Source organism: Calonectris borealis, unplaced genomic scaffold (assembly GCF_964195595.1).
Source record: "Calonectris borealis unplaced genomic scaffold, bCalBor7.hap1.2 HAP1_SCAFFOLD_44, whole genome shotgun sequence".
NCBI lineage: Eukaryota > Metazoa > Chordata > Aves > Procellariiformes > Procellariidae > Calonectris > Calonectris borealis.
The window spans coordinates 940,582-957,873 of NW_027441456.1; the positions used below are offsets into that span (position 1 = coordinate 940,582).

General features: G+C 49.7%; 2 protein-coding genes across 2 annotated transcripts in view; one reads left to right on the top strand and one right to left on the bottom strand.

Moving 5' to 3' along the window:
* The window catches only part of LOC142076355 (uncharacterized), an 801,642-nt gene that overhangs the window by 419,426 nt on the left and 364,924 nt on the right, over positions 1–17,292 (top strand). The gene's annotated exons all lie outside the window — the stretch shown is intronic.
* On the bottom strand, positions 11,744–12,679 carry LOC142076333 (olfactory receptor 14A16-like). Its single transcript, XM_075138653.1, has one exon. The coding sequence runs from the start codon at positions 12,677–12,679 to the stop codon at positions 11,744–11,746; it is 936 nt and encodes a 311-aa protein (XP_074994754.1).

Consider the following 17,292-nt stretch of genomic DNA (forward strand, 5'->3'; position numbering starts at 1 on the left):
TTTTACAACCAGGTTCTCTACTCGGGCAGCAATATCTTGCCACAATGCGGCAGTCCAGGGGGGTTCACCTTTGTGCTGCCAGTTTTTCTGCTTCCACTGCTGCAACCACCCCCACAGGGCATTTGCCACCATCCACAGTCAGTATAGAGATAAAGTACTGGCCATTTTCCTCGTTCGGCAATGTCCAAGGCCAGCTGGATGGCTTTCACCTCTGCAAACCGGCTCGACTCACCTTCTCCTTCAGCAGTTTCTGCGACTTGTCATACAAGACTCCATACAGCAGCTTTCCACCTCCGATGTTTTCCTACAAGGCGACAGGACCCATCAGTGAACAGGGCATATTGCTTCTCGCTTTCTGGTAGTTTATTATACAGTGGGGCTTCTTCAGCACGTGTCACCTCCTCCTCTGGGGATATTCCAAAATCTTTGCCTTCTGGCCAGTTCGTGATCACCTCCAAGATTCCTGGGCGACTGGGGTTTCCTATTTGGTCCCATTGCATGATCAGTGCAACCCACGTACTCCATGTAGCATCAGTTGCATGATGTGTAGAGGGGACGCTCCCTTTGAACATCCAGCCCAGCACCGGCAGTCGGGGTGCCAGGAGGAGCTGTGCTTCCGTACCAACCACTTCCGAAGCAGCTCGAACCCCTTCATATGCTGCCAATATCTCCTTCCCAGTTGGAGTATAGCGGGCCTCGGATCCTCTGTATCCCCGACTCCAGAACCCTAAGGGTCGACCTCGAGTCTCCCCTGGTGCTTTCTGCCAGAGGCTCCAGGTAGTGCCACTCTCCCCGGCTGCGGTGTAGAGCACATTCTTTACATCTTGTCCTGCCCGGACTGGCCCAAGGGCTACTGCACGGACTATCTCCCATTTAATTTGTTCAAAGGCTTGTCGTTGCTCAGGGACCCATTTGAAATCATTCTTCTTCCTGGTCACTTGATAGAGAGGGCTTACGATCTGACTGTAATGTGGAATATGCATTCTCCAAAAACCCATGACACCTAAGAAAGCTTGTGTTTCCCTTTTGCTAGTTGGTGGGGACATGGCTGTTATTTTGTTGATCATATCCACTGGGATCTGACGATGACCATCTTGTCATTTTATTCCTAAAAACTGGATCTCCTGTGCAAGTCCCTTGACCTTACTTCGTTTTATGGCAAAGCCGGCCTTCAGAAGGATTTGGACTATTCTCTCCCCTTTCTCAAAAACTTCTTCTGCTGTGCTGCCTCACACAATGATGTCATCAATGTATTGTAGGTGTTCTGGAGCTTCACCCTGTTCCAGTGCGGTGTGGATCAGTCCATGGCAAATGGTAGGGCTGTGTTTCCACCCCTGGGGCAGTCGGTTCCAGGTGTACTGGACGCCCCTCCAAGTGAAAGCAAACTGTGGCCTGCACTCTGCCGCCAAAGGGATTGAGAGGAATGCATTAGCGATATCAATTGTGGCGTACCACTTGGCTGCCTTTGACTGCATTCGTATTGGAGTTCTAGCATGTCCGGCATGGCCGCACTCGATGGCGGTGTGACTTTGTACAGGCCACGGTAGTCTACTGTTAGTCTCCGCTCTCCATTAGACTTTTGCACTGGCCATACGGGACTGTTAAAGGGTGAGCGAGTCTTACTGATCACTCCTTGGCTCTCCAGTCGACGAATCAGCTCATGGATGGGAAGCAGGGAGTCTCGGTTGATGCGATATTGCCACTTGTGCACTATTGTGGTAGCGATTGGTACCTGCTGTTCTTCAACCCTCAGCAACTCCACAATAGCAGGGTCCTCCGAGAGACCGGGCAAGGTGGACAGCTGTTTGATTTCCTCCATCTCCAGGACAGCTATACCAAAAGCCCACTGGTACCCTTTTGGGTCCTTGAAATACCCTCTCCTGAGGTAGTCTATGCCAAGGATGCACGGAGCCTCTGGGCCAGTCACAATGGGGTGCTTCTGCCACTCATTCCCGGTCAGGCTCACTTCCGCCTCCAATACAGTTAACTCTTGGGATCCCCCTGTCACTCCAGAAATACAAATGGGTTCTGCCCCTTTATAGCTTGATGGCATCAGGGTACACTGTGCTCCGGTGTCTACGAGAGCCTTATACTCCTGTGGCTCTGATGTGCCAGGCCATCGAATCCACACAGTCCAGTAAACCCGGTTGTCCCTTTCCTCCACCTGGCTGGAGGCAGGGCCCCTCTAGTTCTGGTCATAGTATCCGCTTCTCACTTCTTGCAAACGTGAGTCAAGAATTTCTTCATTGCAATTACAATCCAAAGTAAGATCAGCCCTTCTACTCTGTCTGGGGAACTGTTCACTGGAAACTGGACCATCGTGAGACAGGTTTTTCCTGAAAACTTGAGCAGCATTTTTCCTGGAAGAACCCCCTTGCGTCATTGTTTTTCCTTGCGACTCACGTACACGTGCCTCTAGGGTCAAGGTAGGTTTTCCATCCCACTGCCTCACGACCTCTCCGTGGTCACGCAGGTAAAACCACAGGGTGCCCCGTGGTGTGTACTTTCTACATCCTCTCTCTTGTGCAGAAAAACGCTGACTCCTAATGGCTGAGATACTGGTCCCTACAGGTGGGGAATAGGACCTATCGTCTTCGAGTTGCTGGACCTTCAGGGACAGTTTCTCCACAGCTGAGACAAGGGAGGAGGAGATAGTTTCTTCGAAATCCTGGAGTCTGCTAACCACGTCATCCACCGTTGGTGCTTCTTCCTCTTTCCAGCACAGTACTGCCAATGAACTGGCATGCGACGCTGGCGTGCTCCATACCAACTTCCGCCACGTGGGTCGCGTGCGCTGGACTCCATCTGAATCTTTGGGTGTTTAGTCGTTGTCCAGGTCACTATAAACCACCTCCAGCATGGGTAATTCTCTCAGGTACTGGATACCTCTCTCCATAGTGGTCCATTTGCCTAGCCAATATATAACATCTTCCTTGAAGGGATACCTTTCCTTCGCTCCTGACAGCAGTCTCCTCCAGAGGCTGAGGACTTGTGCCCCTTTTCCAATCGCTTTGTCAATGCCTCCTTCCCTAGTGAGGCATCCCAGCTGTTTGGCTTCCTTCCCCTCTAATTCCAGGCTACTGGCCCCGTTATTCCAGCATCGGAGCAGCCAGGTAACAATATGCTCACCTGGACGACGGCTAAAATCTCTCTGCATATCTCACAATTCACCCAGGGATAGGGATCGGGTGGTTTCCACCTCATTTATGAGTTCTTCCTCTTCCTCCTGCCCTCTTTGTGATGGCCCTGCTTTTCCATCATCCCTTTCTAAATGACTTGACTTCTGCTTACAAGATTTCTTCTTCTGTACAGGGGCGACGGATACCAACAAGGGTTGGTCCTCTGGTTCAGCCGCAGTGCCCGTCGCAGGGGTTTGAGTAGCCGCAGTGCTCGTCGCAGGGGTTGGAGTTGCTGCAGTGCTTGTCGCAGGGGTTGGAGGGGTTGGAGTAGCCGCAGGGCTCGTCACAGGGGTTGGAGTAGCCGCAGTGCCCGTTGTGGGGGTTGGAGTAGCCACAGGGGTTGGAGTAGCCGCAGTGCCTGTCGTTTTGTCATCAGATCTGGAGACCTTCTCTCCCCCTTGAGGGTTCTGAATAGTGTTGAACAGGGCTTAGTAGGCATGGGCCAGGCCCCAGCACGTTGCAAGGACTTGTGTTTCTCTGGAATTGCCAGGGTGACAGCATGCTTTCTCCAAATATTTTACTAGTTTTTCAGGATCCTGCACTTGTTCAGGGGTGAAATTCCAAAACACTGGAGGTGACCACTGTCCTAGGCACTTACCCATGCTATCCCACACACCCTGCCACTCATAACTATCCAGCCTCAGGGCAGATCTCTGGGTGGTATTCTTAACTAGTTGTTTAACCTTAAACAAGGCCTGAAACACATTCAGGAGACATAGCAATAGGAACATGCTAGTTTGAACATCCCAAGGATATTCAAAATCCTCAAGAGCTGTTGTAATCAGTTTGGAGGAGAAGGGGAAGATGAAGGAAGCTGTCTCCTCCGTAAATTGGCTCTCCGAGGAGAAGGGGTAAGAAGTGTAATTATTAATAGTTTCCAAAAAATAGCTCCCGAAGAACAGGAATGATGGCAGTACTGAGTACAGTCTCCTGATCAATAATAAATATCGTAACATAAACCAGTGTCACACAGTATAGCAAAGCGATGACCTTAATCCGTTTCCCAGAGATGACAAACCCCACGTAAATACCAACAAACAGCAGTATATACAGCCAGTAAGGTGCTACATACCAAAACTCCAAGAACAGATCCAACAACTCTGAGAGCAAATAAACCAACATTGTGACCAGCGACTACTAAACTGATATAATGAATGCTTATAACAAATTTGTTTTAACCCGTTCGGGTCAGATGTGTCGTTATCTCAACCCTTCGTGCCCCACATTGGGCGCCAAAAAGAACTGTCATAGTTTAACCTGGCAGACAGCCAATACCACGCATCCGCTTGCTCACTCCCCCTGCCCCCAGTGGGACGGGGAGAGAATCAGAAGGGTAGGAGTGAGAAAAAACTCGTGGGTTGAGATAAAGACAGTTTAATAGAACAGAAAAGGGAAAAATAATAATAATAATGATAATGATAGAATATACAAAAATGAGTGATGCACAATGCAATTGCTCACCACCCGCGCTGACCGATAACCAAGTAGCGATCGCTACTTCCTGGAACATGCCTACCGTTCATATACTGAGCATGATGTCACATGGTATGGAATACCCTGTTGGCCAGCTGGGCCAGCTGTCCTGGCTTTGCTCCCCCCCCAGCGCCTGTTTTGTTTTGTTTTGTTTTGTTTTGTTTTGTTTTGTTTTTTAAGCTGAATGTCCTTGACTAGCAGGGTGCTTAGCAGCAACTGAAAACATCAGTGCGTTATCAACATTCTTCTCATACTAAATCCAAAACACAGCACTAGGAAGAAATTTAACTCTATCCCAGCCGAAACCAGGTCAAGACTGAGGCAAAGAAGGCGTTAAGTACCTCAGCCTTATCCTCGTCCTCGGTGGCAACGTTCCCCCCCGCATCCAATAGAGGGTGGAGATTCTCCTTGGCTCTCCTTTTGTCATTAATATACTTGTAAAAGCATTTTTTGTTGTCTCTCACGACAGTGGCCAGGTTGAGTTCTAGCTGGGCTTTTGCCTTTCTAATTTCCACTCTGCACGACCTAACGAGATCCCTGTACTCTTCCTGAGTTGCCTGCCCCTTCTTCCAAAGGTGATAAACTCTCCTTTTTTTCCTGAGTCCCAGCCAGAGCTCCCCGTTAAGCCAGGCCGGTCGCCTTCCCCGCCCGTTCTTCTTACGGCACATGGGGACAGCCCGCTCCTGCACCTTTAAGACTTCCTTCTTGAAGAACGTCCAGCCTTCCTGGACTCCTTTGCCCTTCAGGACTGTCTCCCAAGGGACCCTCTCGAGCAGTGTCCTGAGCAGGCCAAAGTCCGCCCTCCGGAAGTCCATGGTAGCGGTTTTGCTGGTCCCCCTCCTTACTTCACCAAGTATTGAGAATTCTATCATTTCATGGTCGCTAAGCCCAAGCCGGTCTCCGACCACCACATCTCCCACCAGTCCTTCTCTGTTTGTGAACAGATGATGGAGCCAAGCTCTCTTCTGCAGTGGCCAGTGATATGATAGAGGCAACAGCCACACACTGCCTCTTGGGAACTTTAGAATGATCCTTAGAAAAAATAAAATGGACTAGGAGGAGCATTGCTGTGGTCTCCACCTTTGGAGCTCTTCAGGTTACAACTCCACAAAGTCTCAGCCTGGATACTGGACTAAAGACCTCCAGCAGTCTCTTTCCCGCAAACCCATCCATGAACCTGTGTCTTGCCGCATGCTGTACAAGAAGAGATTAAGCTGGAAGTGAGGGTGTCGCGAGTGAGTGGTTTAGAGGCCGCTTAAAGAATCACCGTCAAAGAAATTAGCAGAAAGTGATTTTAATAGAGATTTGTAAAGGTGCGACCTAATAGAATTCAATGGCAAGGTTCACTCTATTACTTATTACATGGGTGAAACATATAAGGGAAAATCATCTAAGGGTTTATATTTCAGGGACAGTCTAGGTTTCATTCACAATTTAGCAACACTTAATTATCAACTAATCATTAACAAACTTTAGTAACGCCTAATCATTAACTATTCAATATTTGCAAAGTAGGTTAGTAAGTCTACTACAATCACAACTTAATTACAGATTATGCTTACTATTACTTCACACACACACAGAAACATATATATATAAAAAAATATACACAAGGTATACCTGTTAAAAATTCACCTCGATTTCAGTGAAGAAATATTCACGTCGAATGTCTAGGCATTCCCTCTCAACGGGCGAAGGGTTGAGCTTCGAAAGGGACTCACCCAGGACCCAGTGGTCCTCCCAATATCGCAGGCCTGAAAGATGGCAGGCTCTGAGAGGCTCCCACTCAGAGGGAGATGCTGGGTGCAGCCGCTGCGGTCCAGGAGAGCTCAAAGGGCCTCACTTAGGACCACCCTTTAGAGGTTCGCAAGATGGTTGGCTTTAGTCATCCGTAAATTTCCATCCTGGCCACAGTCCCAGGTGGTAATTACTAAAGAATTCTCAAGGTTTCGGTGTTGTTCTGCTGGACACCTGGGCCAGACAGTAGGAGGATGTTCCCAGCCTCAGCTGTGCAGAGTTTCTGATACAGTCAAGGAGCGCTCAACTGCCAGACTCAATACACCAAGGCCGAAGTTTCATGGAAATTTCTGAGATCAACAGGCGGCCCAGATCAACAAGTGGCCCAGGGAAGAAGGGGGGTATGAATGCACCACCACAGAGGGTCTCTACAAATTCAGGTTAGAAGGGAGCTCAGGACATCTTGAGTCCAACCTCCAGCTCCAAACAGGGCTGGTTCTGAGATCAGACCAGGTTGCTCAGTGAATGTCAGCATCCACAGGGAGAGTTTACACATGAACCAGGCATCTAAGCCACCATTACAGGAATGGAGCTGAGGCATTTGACCAGCTCCCTGAACACAGCTAGTGGGATGCCGTGCCTCCTGAGATGTGAGGGAGAATCCACCTTCTTGTCCAGAGGAGTGGGATCCTTATGCAAGTTTCCTGGCCTATCTGCAGACCATGTGGTGCTTTAGGCTATAAACAGAATTGAAACAAAGCCTCTGACTTGGGTACTGTCAAATTACTTGCCAAAAGAGAGGGAGATGGCACTTCCAGGTTCCTGCTGAAGACTTAAGACCTTAAAGAAAGGAACACAAGATAGCAGTTTTGAACTAGCATAGCCTTTAGATCACTTCTCTGCTCCTTCCCTTTCAATCATTGGCACCCAGAAACCTCACCTGCTTTTCCTTCCTCTCCTCTCCAAATCTGACCAAGTGACAGGAAGAAAGGAAGCACAATGGCCCTAGGCCTCTGTGAATCATAGAATCATAGAATGGTTTGGGTTGGAAGGGATCTTCCAAGATCATCCTGTCCACCCCCCCTGCCATGGGCAGGGACGTCTTTCACTAGATCAGGTTGCTTAAAAGCCCTGTCCAACCTGACCTTGAACATTTGCAATGATGGGGCATCCACAGCTTCTCTGAGCAACAAGTTCCACTGTCTCACCACCCTCATCATAAAAAAAAAAGTCTTCCTTTTGTCCAATCTAAAACTACCCTCTTTCAGTTTAAAACTGTTGCCCCTTGTCCTGTCACTACAGGCCCTGGGAGTACCAGGTCCAGGTGAGCAAGAGACTGAGTGGCCCATTTGTCAGCTGTGCTAAGGACTTGTCCACAAACCCCAAGAGAAACCTACTGGACTGTTTGCATCCTGCTGTCTTACCCCACGAGTGAATACCAGGGACAGTGAGTCCCCCATTACAGCCAGGGTCTGTGATCCACTGATTTGCTTAGATTGTTCAAACAAGACTTTGTCCATTCCTCACCTGTGACTCTGTCCTGGGTTTGGCTGGATGGAGTTCATTTTCTTCATAGCAGACCATATGGTGCTATGCTTTGGATTTGTTACTAAAACAGCACTGATAACACAACAGTGTTTTGGCTACTGCTGAGTAGTCCCTGCAGAGCATGAAGACTTTCTCACACTTTGCCCTCACAGAAAGTAGGCTGGGGGTATGCAACAAGTTGGCAGGGGCACAGCTGGGAAAGCTGACCCCAAATGACCAAAGGAATATTCCACGCCTTATGATGTTGTGCTCAGAAAAAAGCCCTCAAGGAAAGAAGGAGGAAGGGGGGACATGTGTGGTCATAGCAATTGTCTTCCCAAGTGTGATGAAGCCCTGCTTTCCTGGAAATGGCTAAACCTGCCTGCCGATGGGAAGCAGTGAATGAATTCCTCAATTTACTTTGCTTGTATACGCAGCTTTTGCTTCACCTGTTAAACTATCTTTGTGTTGAGCCATGAGTTTTCTCACTTTTGCACTTCTGATTATCGCCGCCCCATCCCGCTGGGGATGAAAAAAGGGAGTGAGCAAGTGACTGTGTGGGTGCTCAGTTGCTGGCTGGGGTCAAACCAAACGGAACTCCTACCACAGTGTCATCTTTTCTGGCCTCTCCTCTGACCCACACACAAGTTCCCACCTAACCTTTTGCCTGTACCATAGAAGAGCTCCATAGACCTGAACTGCCCTGAAATCACACAGACCTCATCCCTGTCCTTGTCTCCCCTGTCGGTCTCTCCTCAAGATGCTGTATCTCCATCCACCACAAAAGTCATGGGAGCTGTCCTTCCCCACATCAGCTCTTATTGCACTGAAGTCACAGCTCTGTGACAGCACACGGGGCTCCTTCTGTCTGTGCCCCAGGCTGTGCACATTTGGGCTGCAGCCCTTCAGATGCAGTATCAGGGACAAGGGTAGACTTAGAATCATAGAATCACAGAATATCTCAAGTTGGAAGGGGCCCATAAGGATCATCAAGTCCAACTTCCTGCTCCTCACAGGATTACCTAAAACTAAACCATATGACTAAGAGCGTCGTCCAGACGCTCCTTGAGCTCTGACAAGCTTAGTGCTATGACCACTTCCTGGAGAGCCTGTTCCAGTGACCAACCACCCTCTCAGTGAAAAACTTTTTCCTAATGTCCAATCTGAACTTCCCCTGACGCAGCTTCATTCCATTTCCTCACGTCCTATCGCTGGTCACCAGAGAGAGGAGATCAGCACCTCCCCTGCCGCTGCCCCCCTTGAGGAAGTTGTAGACTGTGATGAGGTCACCCCTCAGCCTTCTCTTCTCCAAGCTGAACAAATCAAGTGACCTCAGCCCCTCCTCTTAAGTCTTGCCCTCAAGGCCTTTCACTATCTTGGTTGCCCTCCTCTGGACACTCTCTAATAGTTTGATGTCCTTCTTATATTGAGGCGCCCAAGACTGCACACAGTACTCGAGGTGGGGCCACACCAGTGCGGTGTGGAGTGGGACAGTCATCTCCCTCGACCGGCTAGCGATGCTGTGCTTGATGCACCCCAGGACACGGTTGGCCCTTTTGGCTGCCAGGGCACACTGTTGACTCATATTCAACTTGCCATCCACCCAAACCCCCAGATCTCTTTCGATAGGGCTGCTTTCCAGCCTCTCATCCCCTAATTTGTACATATAACCAGGATTACCCCACCCCAGGTGCAGAATCCGGCACTTGCTCTTGTTAAATTTCATATGGTTAATGATTGCCCAGCTCTCTAGTCTACCCAGACCTCTCTGTAAGGCCTCTCTACTCTCAAGGGAGTCCAAAACTCCTCCTAGTTTAGAATCGTTGGCAAACTTACTTGATGTCCATTTGATTCCTGCGTCCAGATCATTTATAAAAACATGAAAGAGCACTGGCCCTAAAACTGAACCCTGGGGAACTTGACTGGTGATTGCCCACCAGCCTGATGTAACCCCCTTTGAGCCCAACCCATCAGCCAATTGCTCACCCAACCGTATTATGGACTTGTCTAACTGTGTGCTGGACACAGTTTTTCCAGAAGGATACTGTGAGAGAGCGTATCAAAAGCTTTGCTAAAATCCAAAACCACTATGTCTACCGGCTTCCCTTGGTCAACTAGATGGGTGACCTTGTCATAAAAGGAAATTAAGCTCGTTAAGCAGAACTTTCCCTTCGTGAACTCACGTTATGACCAATGATTGCATTGACTCTCAAGTGTTTTTCAATAACTCCCAGAATAACCTTCTCCATAATTCTACCAGGCACTGAAGTGTGACTGACAGGCCTGTAATTACCAGGGTCTTCCTTCTTACCCTTCTTGAAAACTGGGACAATGTTTGCCAGCTTCCAGTGGACTCGAACCTCTCCAGACTTGTCACATGGAAACCTGGTATCAAGATATTGGACCCCTGGTGTGGAATGGTTTTGCTTCACAGAAATACTGGAGTGGTTGGCAGGTGGCAACATAATAATGAATGAGTTCCCACAAAGAGAGCAAAAACTGCAGTCCCCAAGGCCAGACAGAAACAGGCCTGGGGTGCGCAGCCCTGGCAGGAGAGGGGTTTGCTGTCCCAGGTGACTCTGCAGCACTGTGGGGCCTGTGACAGAGGTGAAGCCAATCTCCAAGAAGGACAAGCTGTTTCTGAGAAAGTCCCCAGGGGAGGACAGCCTGTGATCCAGCCACACTGTGGACATCGTGCTGGGGGCTGACTGGCTAGACAGCAGTTCTGCAGAGAAGGACCTTGGAGTCCCAGAGGATAACAAGCTGAACAGGAGCCAGCAGTGCACCATTGCAACAAAGGCCAACAGCCACCTCCCCTGGCCCCATGGCAGTGCCCACCGCAGGGTGCTGCTGCGCTCTGGGCACTCACACCAGAGCCCCAGCCCCTCTGAAGGACACAGCAGCTCCTAGGGAGCAGAGAGGGAGTTCAGCCTCCCCATCAGCCCCAGGGTTGGTGCTGGCCACAAGGGCATGAGGAAACAGAGGCCATTCAGTCTTTGGCTCTGCTGCATTCAAATTCTAGGTGATCCCTAACCAAACTGCCCCCTTCTCTGCCCCCACCAGCCCCACTCCCCAGGACAGCATGAGAGTCCTGGCTCTGCGGCTCCTCAGGCAGCTCATGGATCTCTCCAGTCTCCCTTCCCTGCACTCGCTGGGTCCCCACTGACTCCCACGGCACTGTAGAGTCCTTGTTTGTGGATACCTCGATTTGGTGCTTTACTTTTGGGGGACTTCTCCTATGAGGGTGTTTCACTTAGTATATCTCCATTCACTCCCACCCCAGTGCACAAGGGAAGTCCCCATCCTCTCCTGACCCCTCCAAATTCATTTCCAGAGACACTGCTATATGGCATCAGTCCTGTCATACGTGAAGCAGCCTGAGGAGGTAATGGGGAGCTCATGGACCATCTCCACTGCAATTGGACACCAAGAAGAGAGCCTTTAAAAACAGAACTTTCAGACCAGTGGAACCCCATGGTACTGTGAGCTTAACCCCAAACACAGGGAGAACACAAGGAGAACAGACTCTTTAAAAGACCAGTTCTTTGGATATTTTATTGGCAGCAACTTTGGAGAAAGAGCCCAGCCTTCAGGCATTGCATCCAGGATATCCCCTTTTATTGAAGAGCAGCTATTGGACATAGCACATCTGACAGAGTGTTGTGCAAGGGTCAGACACAACAGAATCAAACCTCAAGACAAGCAGTATAAACTGCTATAGGAAACTATAATAGAAAATTATCTATAAGTAGGATTATCACAAGGGAAAACAGCAGACTCCTGGCCTAAGATAAACTCTGGGAAAAGTGCAGAGAAGGCGACACAGGTTATTGTTGGTGAAACAAAGTCCATTGGGCCAGTTTCCACAGCGAATCCTTGAGCTCCTGGTTCTTCATGCTGTAGATGAAGGGGTTCACTGCTGGAGGCACCGAGTACAGCACTGCAATCCCCAGATCCAGCGATGGGGAGGAGATGGAGGGGGGCTTCAGGTAGGCAATGATGCCAGTGCTGGTAAACAGGGAGACCACAGCCAGGTGAGGAAGGCACGTGGAAAAGGCTTTGTGCCGTCCCCGCTCAGAGGGGATGCTCAGCACAGCCCTGAAGATCTGAACATAGGAAAAAAGAATGAAAACAAAACACCCAAATGCTACTAAGAGACTAAATACAAGAAGCCCAGCTTCCCTGAGGTAGTCTGAGTCTGAGCAGGAGAGCTTGAGGATCTGGGGGATTTCACAGAAGAACTGATCCAGGGCACTGTCTTGGCAGAGAGGTAGTGAAAATGCATTGGCAGTGTGCAGCACAGCATTGAGAAACCCACTGCCCCAGGCAGCTGCTGCCATGCTGACACACGCTCTGCTGCCCAGGAGGGTCCCATAGTGCAGGGGTTTGCAGCTGGCAATGTAGCGGTCATAGGCCATGACTGTGAGAAGATAAAACTCTGCTGTAGCACAGAAAAAGAAAAAAAAGACCTGTGCAGCACATCCCAAGTAGGGAATGGCCCTGGTGTCCCAGAGGGAATTGGCCATGGCTTTGGGGACCGTGGTGGAGATGGAGCCCAGGTCGAGAAGGGAGAGGTTCAGGAGGAAGAAGTACATGGGGGTGTGGAGGCGGTGATCACAGACTATGGCAGTGATGATGAGGCCATTGCCCAGGAGGGCAGCCAGGTAGATGCCCAGGAAGAGCCAGAAGTGCAAGAGCTGCAGCTCCCGGGTGTCTGCGAACACCAGGAGGATGAACTCATTGAGGGAGCTGCCATTGCACATTTCTTCAGTCTGGGCAGGGGGACTGTTGAAAGAGAAGAAACATTGATAAGTCAGGACAGACTTCTTTGAGCCAATCCTATGCTGTTTTCCAAAGATATCCCCCCACATTGACTTCTCTTTCCTAGGGGGACCTTCATTCAGCTCCTTTTTGTGAGCTCAGGCGTGTGCTGCTGAGTGTGTCATGAGGAGCAAGTGCTCCAGAGAAGTCAATCCTACACTGCTGCAGTAGTTTCAAACATCCCGTGCATTCGGTAGGATTTCCTGGCAGTGGCTGCCTACAGTTGAGTGAGAGGTATTTACTTCGGTGACCTTGTGGGAATTGTCCTTTATTTACTGCAGTGTGTAAACTACTATGTTCACACTGTGCTCTGGTGAAGTGCAGTTGAACATCTTCAGAATCCAGTCTCCAGAAGATGGTCTGGAGCCAAGGGGTTTATGATACATTTAGAATCATAGAATCATTAAGGTTGGAAAAGACCTCTAAGATCATAGAGTCCAACCATCAACTCAACACCACCATGCCCACTAAACCATGTTCCTAAGCGCCTCATCTACACGTCTTTTAAATACTTCCAGGGATGATGACTCAACCACTTCCCTGGCCAGCCTGTTCCAAGGTTTGACCACTCTTTCAGTAAAGAAATTTTTCCTAATGTCCAATCTAAACCTCCCTTGGCACAACTTGAGGCCATTTCCTCTCGTCCTATTTATTTCAATTGGAGATGCTGCCATTGCCCTGCGCACTTTCTTTGCAGGAGCAGAAATCCTGGGCTTTTGCATTGCGCTCAGCCTGGAGACTGGTAAGCCCCTGAGGGACAAAAAGGGGACTCCCTGTCCCCTAGTGCAGCATCAGGAGAGTTGGTCTGCCCATGACCTGCTGGTCACCACAGAGGTGCCCTGTGCTTACACCTCTTTCTGTTGGAGCATGATCTTTCTCACAACATACTTGAAGAAGAAACTGGACTTTTGTGAGCGCAGAAGAGTCCAACTCCAGCGTCCACTCTTCCAGACTCCTCTCTTTCCCTGTGCAGCTGAGCAGAGAGTGATGCAGAGGGGTAGCGTGGCTCTCTGCTGCCTGGAGATTCCCCTGCCAGGAGCTGTTTCTCTGTCCCCTAATCTTCTCCCTATCGGTGCTCACAGACCCCATGCAACCCACTGTGCGCTCAGCTCTGCCCTGCAGACACCTGCTGGCAGCAGGGCACTGTCCAGGGACATCTCCCTTTTTGCAGGTCCTAAGGAGCAAGCAAAGGTGATGCTGGTGCTATCTGTAGGTAGAGGAGTAGGTGAAGGCACTTTATGAGGTTTCTGGCAGATCTACTCATCCCCCAGTGTAACACTTCAGGAGTCTCAGGGTCTTATTAAAACCTGTCAGCTCCTTTCCCCTTTCCCTTAGAAGTAAACTGAGAGCACAGACCCTGGAAAGGTGGTCACTTTGAAGGTAGTTCCTGCCTTGAACTTTCGCTTGAAAACCTGCCTCTGCCAATGTCCTGGGGGTGATCAGGAGCTGTGAGCAGCTCTCACCCATGCCGCACGCTCTCAACAGCAAAATGCTGCCCTGCTGGGGGTTTTTCCTTCCATCCACAGCTTCTCCCTGCAGCACTGTGGGGAGCTCCCTGGGCAGGCTAAATGCTGACCCAGATGTCTCCACCACAGGCTGTCCTACGATGTCCCACACCTTTGCCTGCAGGCTGTAGACCTCTACTCTGCTACCCCATCTTGCTCTTACCTGAGCATCTTGCTAACCTTTACTTTACCTTTACACCTGGCTGTTCTTTGAAACACAAAGCCTTGGGCTGATCCAGACTCCCTCGAGGTGGTCTGTTGCACAACAGCACTGCCCTCAGAGTGACATTTCTTTCTCCTTGCATCCAGTCTCCACCTCCCAAGCAGCACTTTGTGGCACTCTTCCTTTCCCCTACTGTTTCCCATTCTGAAGAAAAGCTCCACCATCTCTGAAACCACCCTTCAAGCAGTCTAAGGCTACCCCTATACAGCCCGGAGCCTCCACGCTACGGGACCAAAGAGCTAAAGAAGTGCAGGTCCTTCAGCCTCCCTAGACAGGGCATGTGCTTGAGGCCCCAAACCCCATCTTGAAAGGCCTCCTACAGACGCTCTCCAGTTCCTCCCTGCTTGTCTAGAACAACAAGTCTCCAGAGAGGGACACACTAGTCTACATGAGGGCACACCAGTGCTGAGTCCAGGGGGATGATTACTCAAGTTGTCTGGGTAGCCACATATTTCCTAACGCAGCCCCATATGCAGCTGGCCTTGTTCATGCTGAGCATGCACCACTGGCTCATATGACGTCTCATGTAGTGCCCAGGCCCTTCTCATCAGGGTCACTCCTCAGTCAGTGAGATACCAGATGGACCTGATGTATGGGGTTGTTCTTCCCTGCAATGCAGGACTGGCAACTTCTTCTTGAAAACTTCAAGAGATTTCTGTTGGCTAAATCCCAGAGTTTCTCAAGATCTCCCTGGACTCAAGCTCTATTTTGTCAGCTGTGAATGTTTGTGTGCAGATGGCTCACCCCAATTGTGGTGTCTTTCAGAAGATATCAGCGTGAGGAGTTGCAGGGCACTACAAATACTAAAAGGCAGTGCTACTTCAATGCAATTTCCTTCCAACGAAGGATTAACCATGGTGACGATCTCAGAAACTAGTACAAAGCAAGCAAAGCCAGGGCCAACGAGGAAATATCGAACAAAGGTGGAATGTTTGTATGGGAGGGTACAAGAAGGATCAAAGGGAAGAACTCAGATAGACGAAAAGAGGGAGAAAGAAAATAGAAGGTGAAGCAAAGGACTAATCAAGGCTGTGTTGGGGGTACCTGCCATGCAGCTCTTGCATCTGAGCAGCAGCGACTGGTTTGGGACAAGAATGACACAGATGATCTGACCGAACTTATGTCTGCCTTACTTCATGGTCATGGGGAATCTGAGTGCTTTCCCTACCATGGTGAAGGGAAGACCTATGGTGGAAAGAAATGTACAATCACTCATGCTGGAAGGGACCTTGGGAAGTCTCTAAGCCAACCTCCTGCTCACAGCAAGGGCAGCTATCAGGTCACACCAGGTTGCTTAGGGATTTCATAGAATCATAGAATCATAGAATAGTTTGGGTTGGAAGGGACCTTTTAAAGGCCATCTAGTCCAACCCCTCTGCCTTGGGCGGGGACATCTTCAACTAGATCAGGTTGCTCAGAGCCCCATCCAACCTGACCTTGAATGTTTCCACAGATGGGGCATCTACCACCTCTCTGGGCAACCTGTTCCAGTGTTTCACCACGCTCAATGTAAAAAATTTCTTCTTTATATCTAGTCTAAATCTATCCTCTTTTAGTTTAAAAACATTACTCCTTGTCCTGTTGCAACAGGCTCTGCTAAAAAGTTTGCCGCCATCTTTCTTATAAACCCCCTTTAAGTACTGAAAGGCTGCAATAAGGTCTCCCCAAAACCTTCTTTTCTCCAGGCTGAACAACCCCAACTCTCTCAGCCTTTCTTCATAGGAGAGGCGTTCCATCCCCCTGATCATTTTTGTGGCCCTCCTCGGAACCCACACCAACAGGTCTATGCCTTTCTTGTGCTGAGGGTTCCAGAGTTGGACACAGTACTGCAGCTGGGGTCTCACCAGAACAGAGTAGAGGGGCAGAATGACCTCCCTCGACCTGCTGGCCACGCTGCTTTTGATGCAGCCCAGGAGACAGTTGGCCTTCTGGGCTGCAAGCGCACACTGTTGGCTCATGTCCAGCTTTTCGTCCACCGGTACCCCCAAGTCCTTCTCGGCAAGGCTGCTCTCAATCTCTTCATCCCCCAGCCTGTATTGATACCATAGGTTGCCTTGTTGAACCTCATGAACCTTCACACAGGCCCACTTCTCGAGCTTGTCCAGGTCCCTCTGGATGCCATGATTTATTCATGTTGGGTTTGAAACCTTACAAGGATTGACACAGCACAGTATCTCGGGGCAACCTGCTCCAATGCTTGACTGTCTCCATGGGAAAACTTGTTTCAACTGATGCCCATGGGACCTCATCCTCCCATCATGCACAACAGGGAACAGTCCAGCTCTCTCTTCTTGATGATCTCCTAGTAGAGGTGGAAAGGCTGTTATTAGTGGTCTGCAAAGAATTAACTTCTCATAACTTAACATAGAATCATAGAATCATAGAATCATACAGGTTGGAAAAGACCTCTAAGACCATCGAGTCCAACCGTCAACCCAACACACCATGTCCACTAAACCATGTCCCTAAGGGCCTCATCTACACGTCTTTTAAATACTTCCAGGGATGGTGACTCAACCACTTCCCTGGCCAGCCTGTTCCAAGGCCTGACCACTCTTTCAGTAAAGAAATTTCTCCTAATGTCCAATCTAAACCTCCCTTGGCACAACTTGAGGCCATTTCCTCTTGTCCTATCGCTAGTTACTTGGCAGAAAAGACCAACACCCACCTCACTACAACCTCCTTTCAGGTAGTTGTAGAGCGTGATGAGGTCTCCCCTCAGCCTCCTCTTCTCCAGACTAAACAACCCCAGTTCCCTCAGCCGCTCCTCATAAGACTTGTGCTCCAGGCCCTTCACCAGCTTCGTTGCCCTCCTCTGGACACGCTC

Coding starts and splice junctions, on each gene's coding strand:
- LOC142076333 (XM_075138653.1), bottom strand. CDS start 12,679: ATGTGCAATGGCAGCTCCCTCAATGAGTTCATCCTCCTGGTGTTCGCA.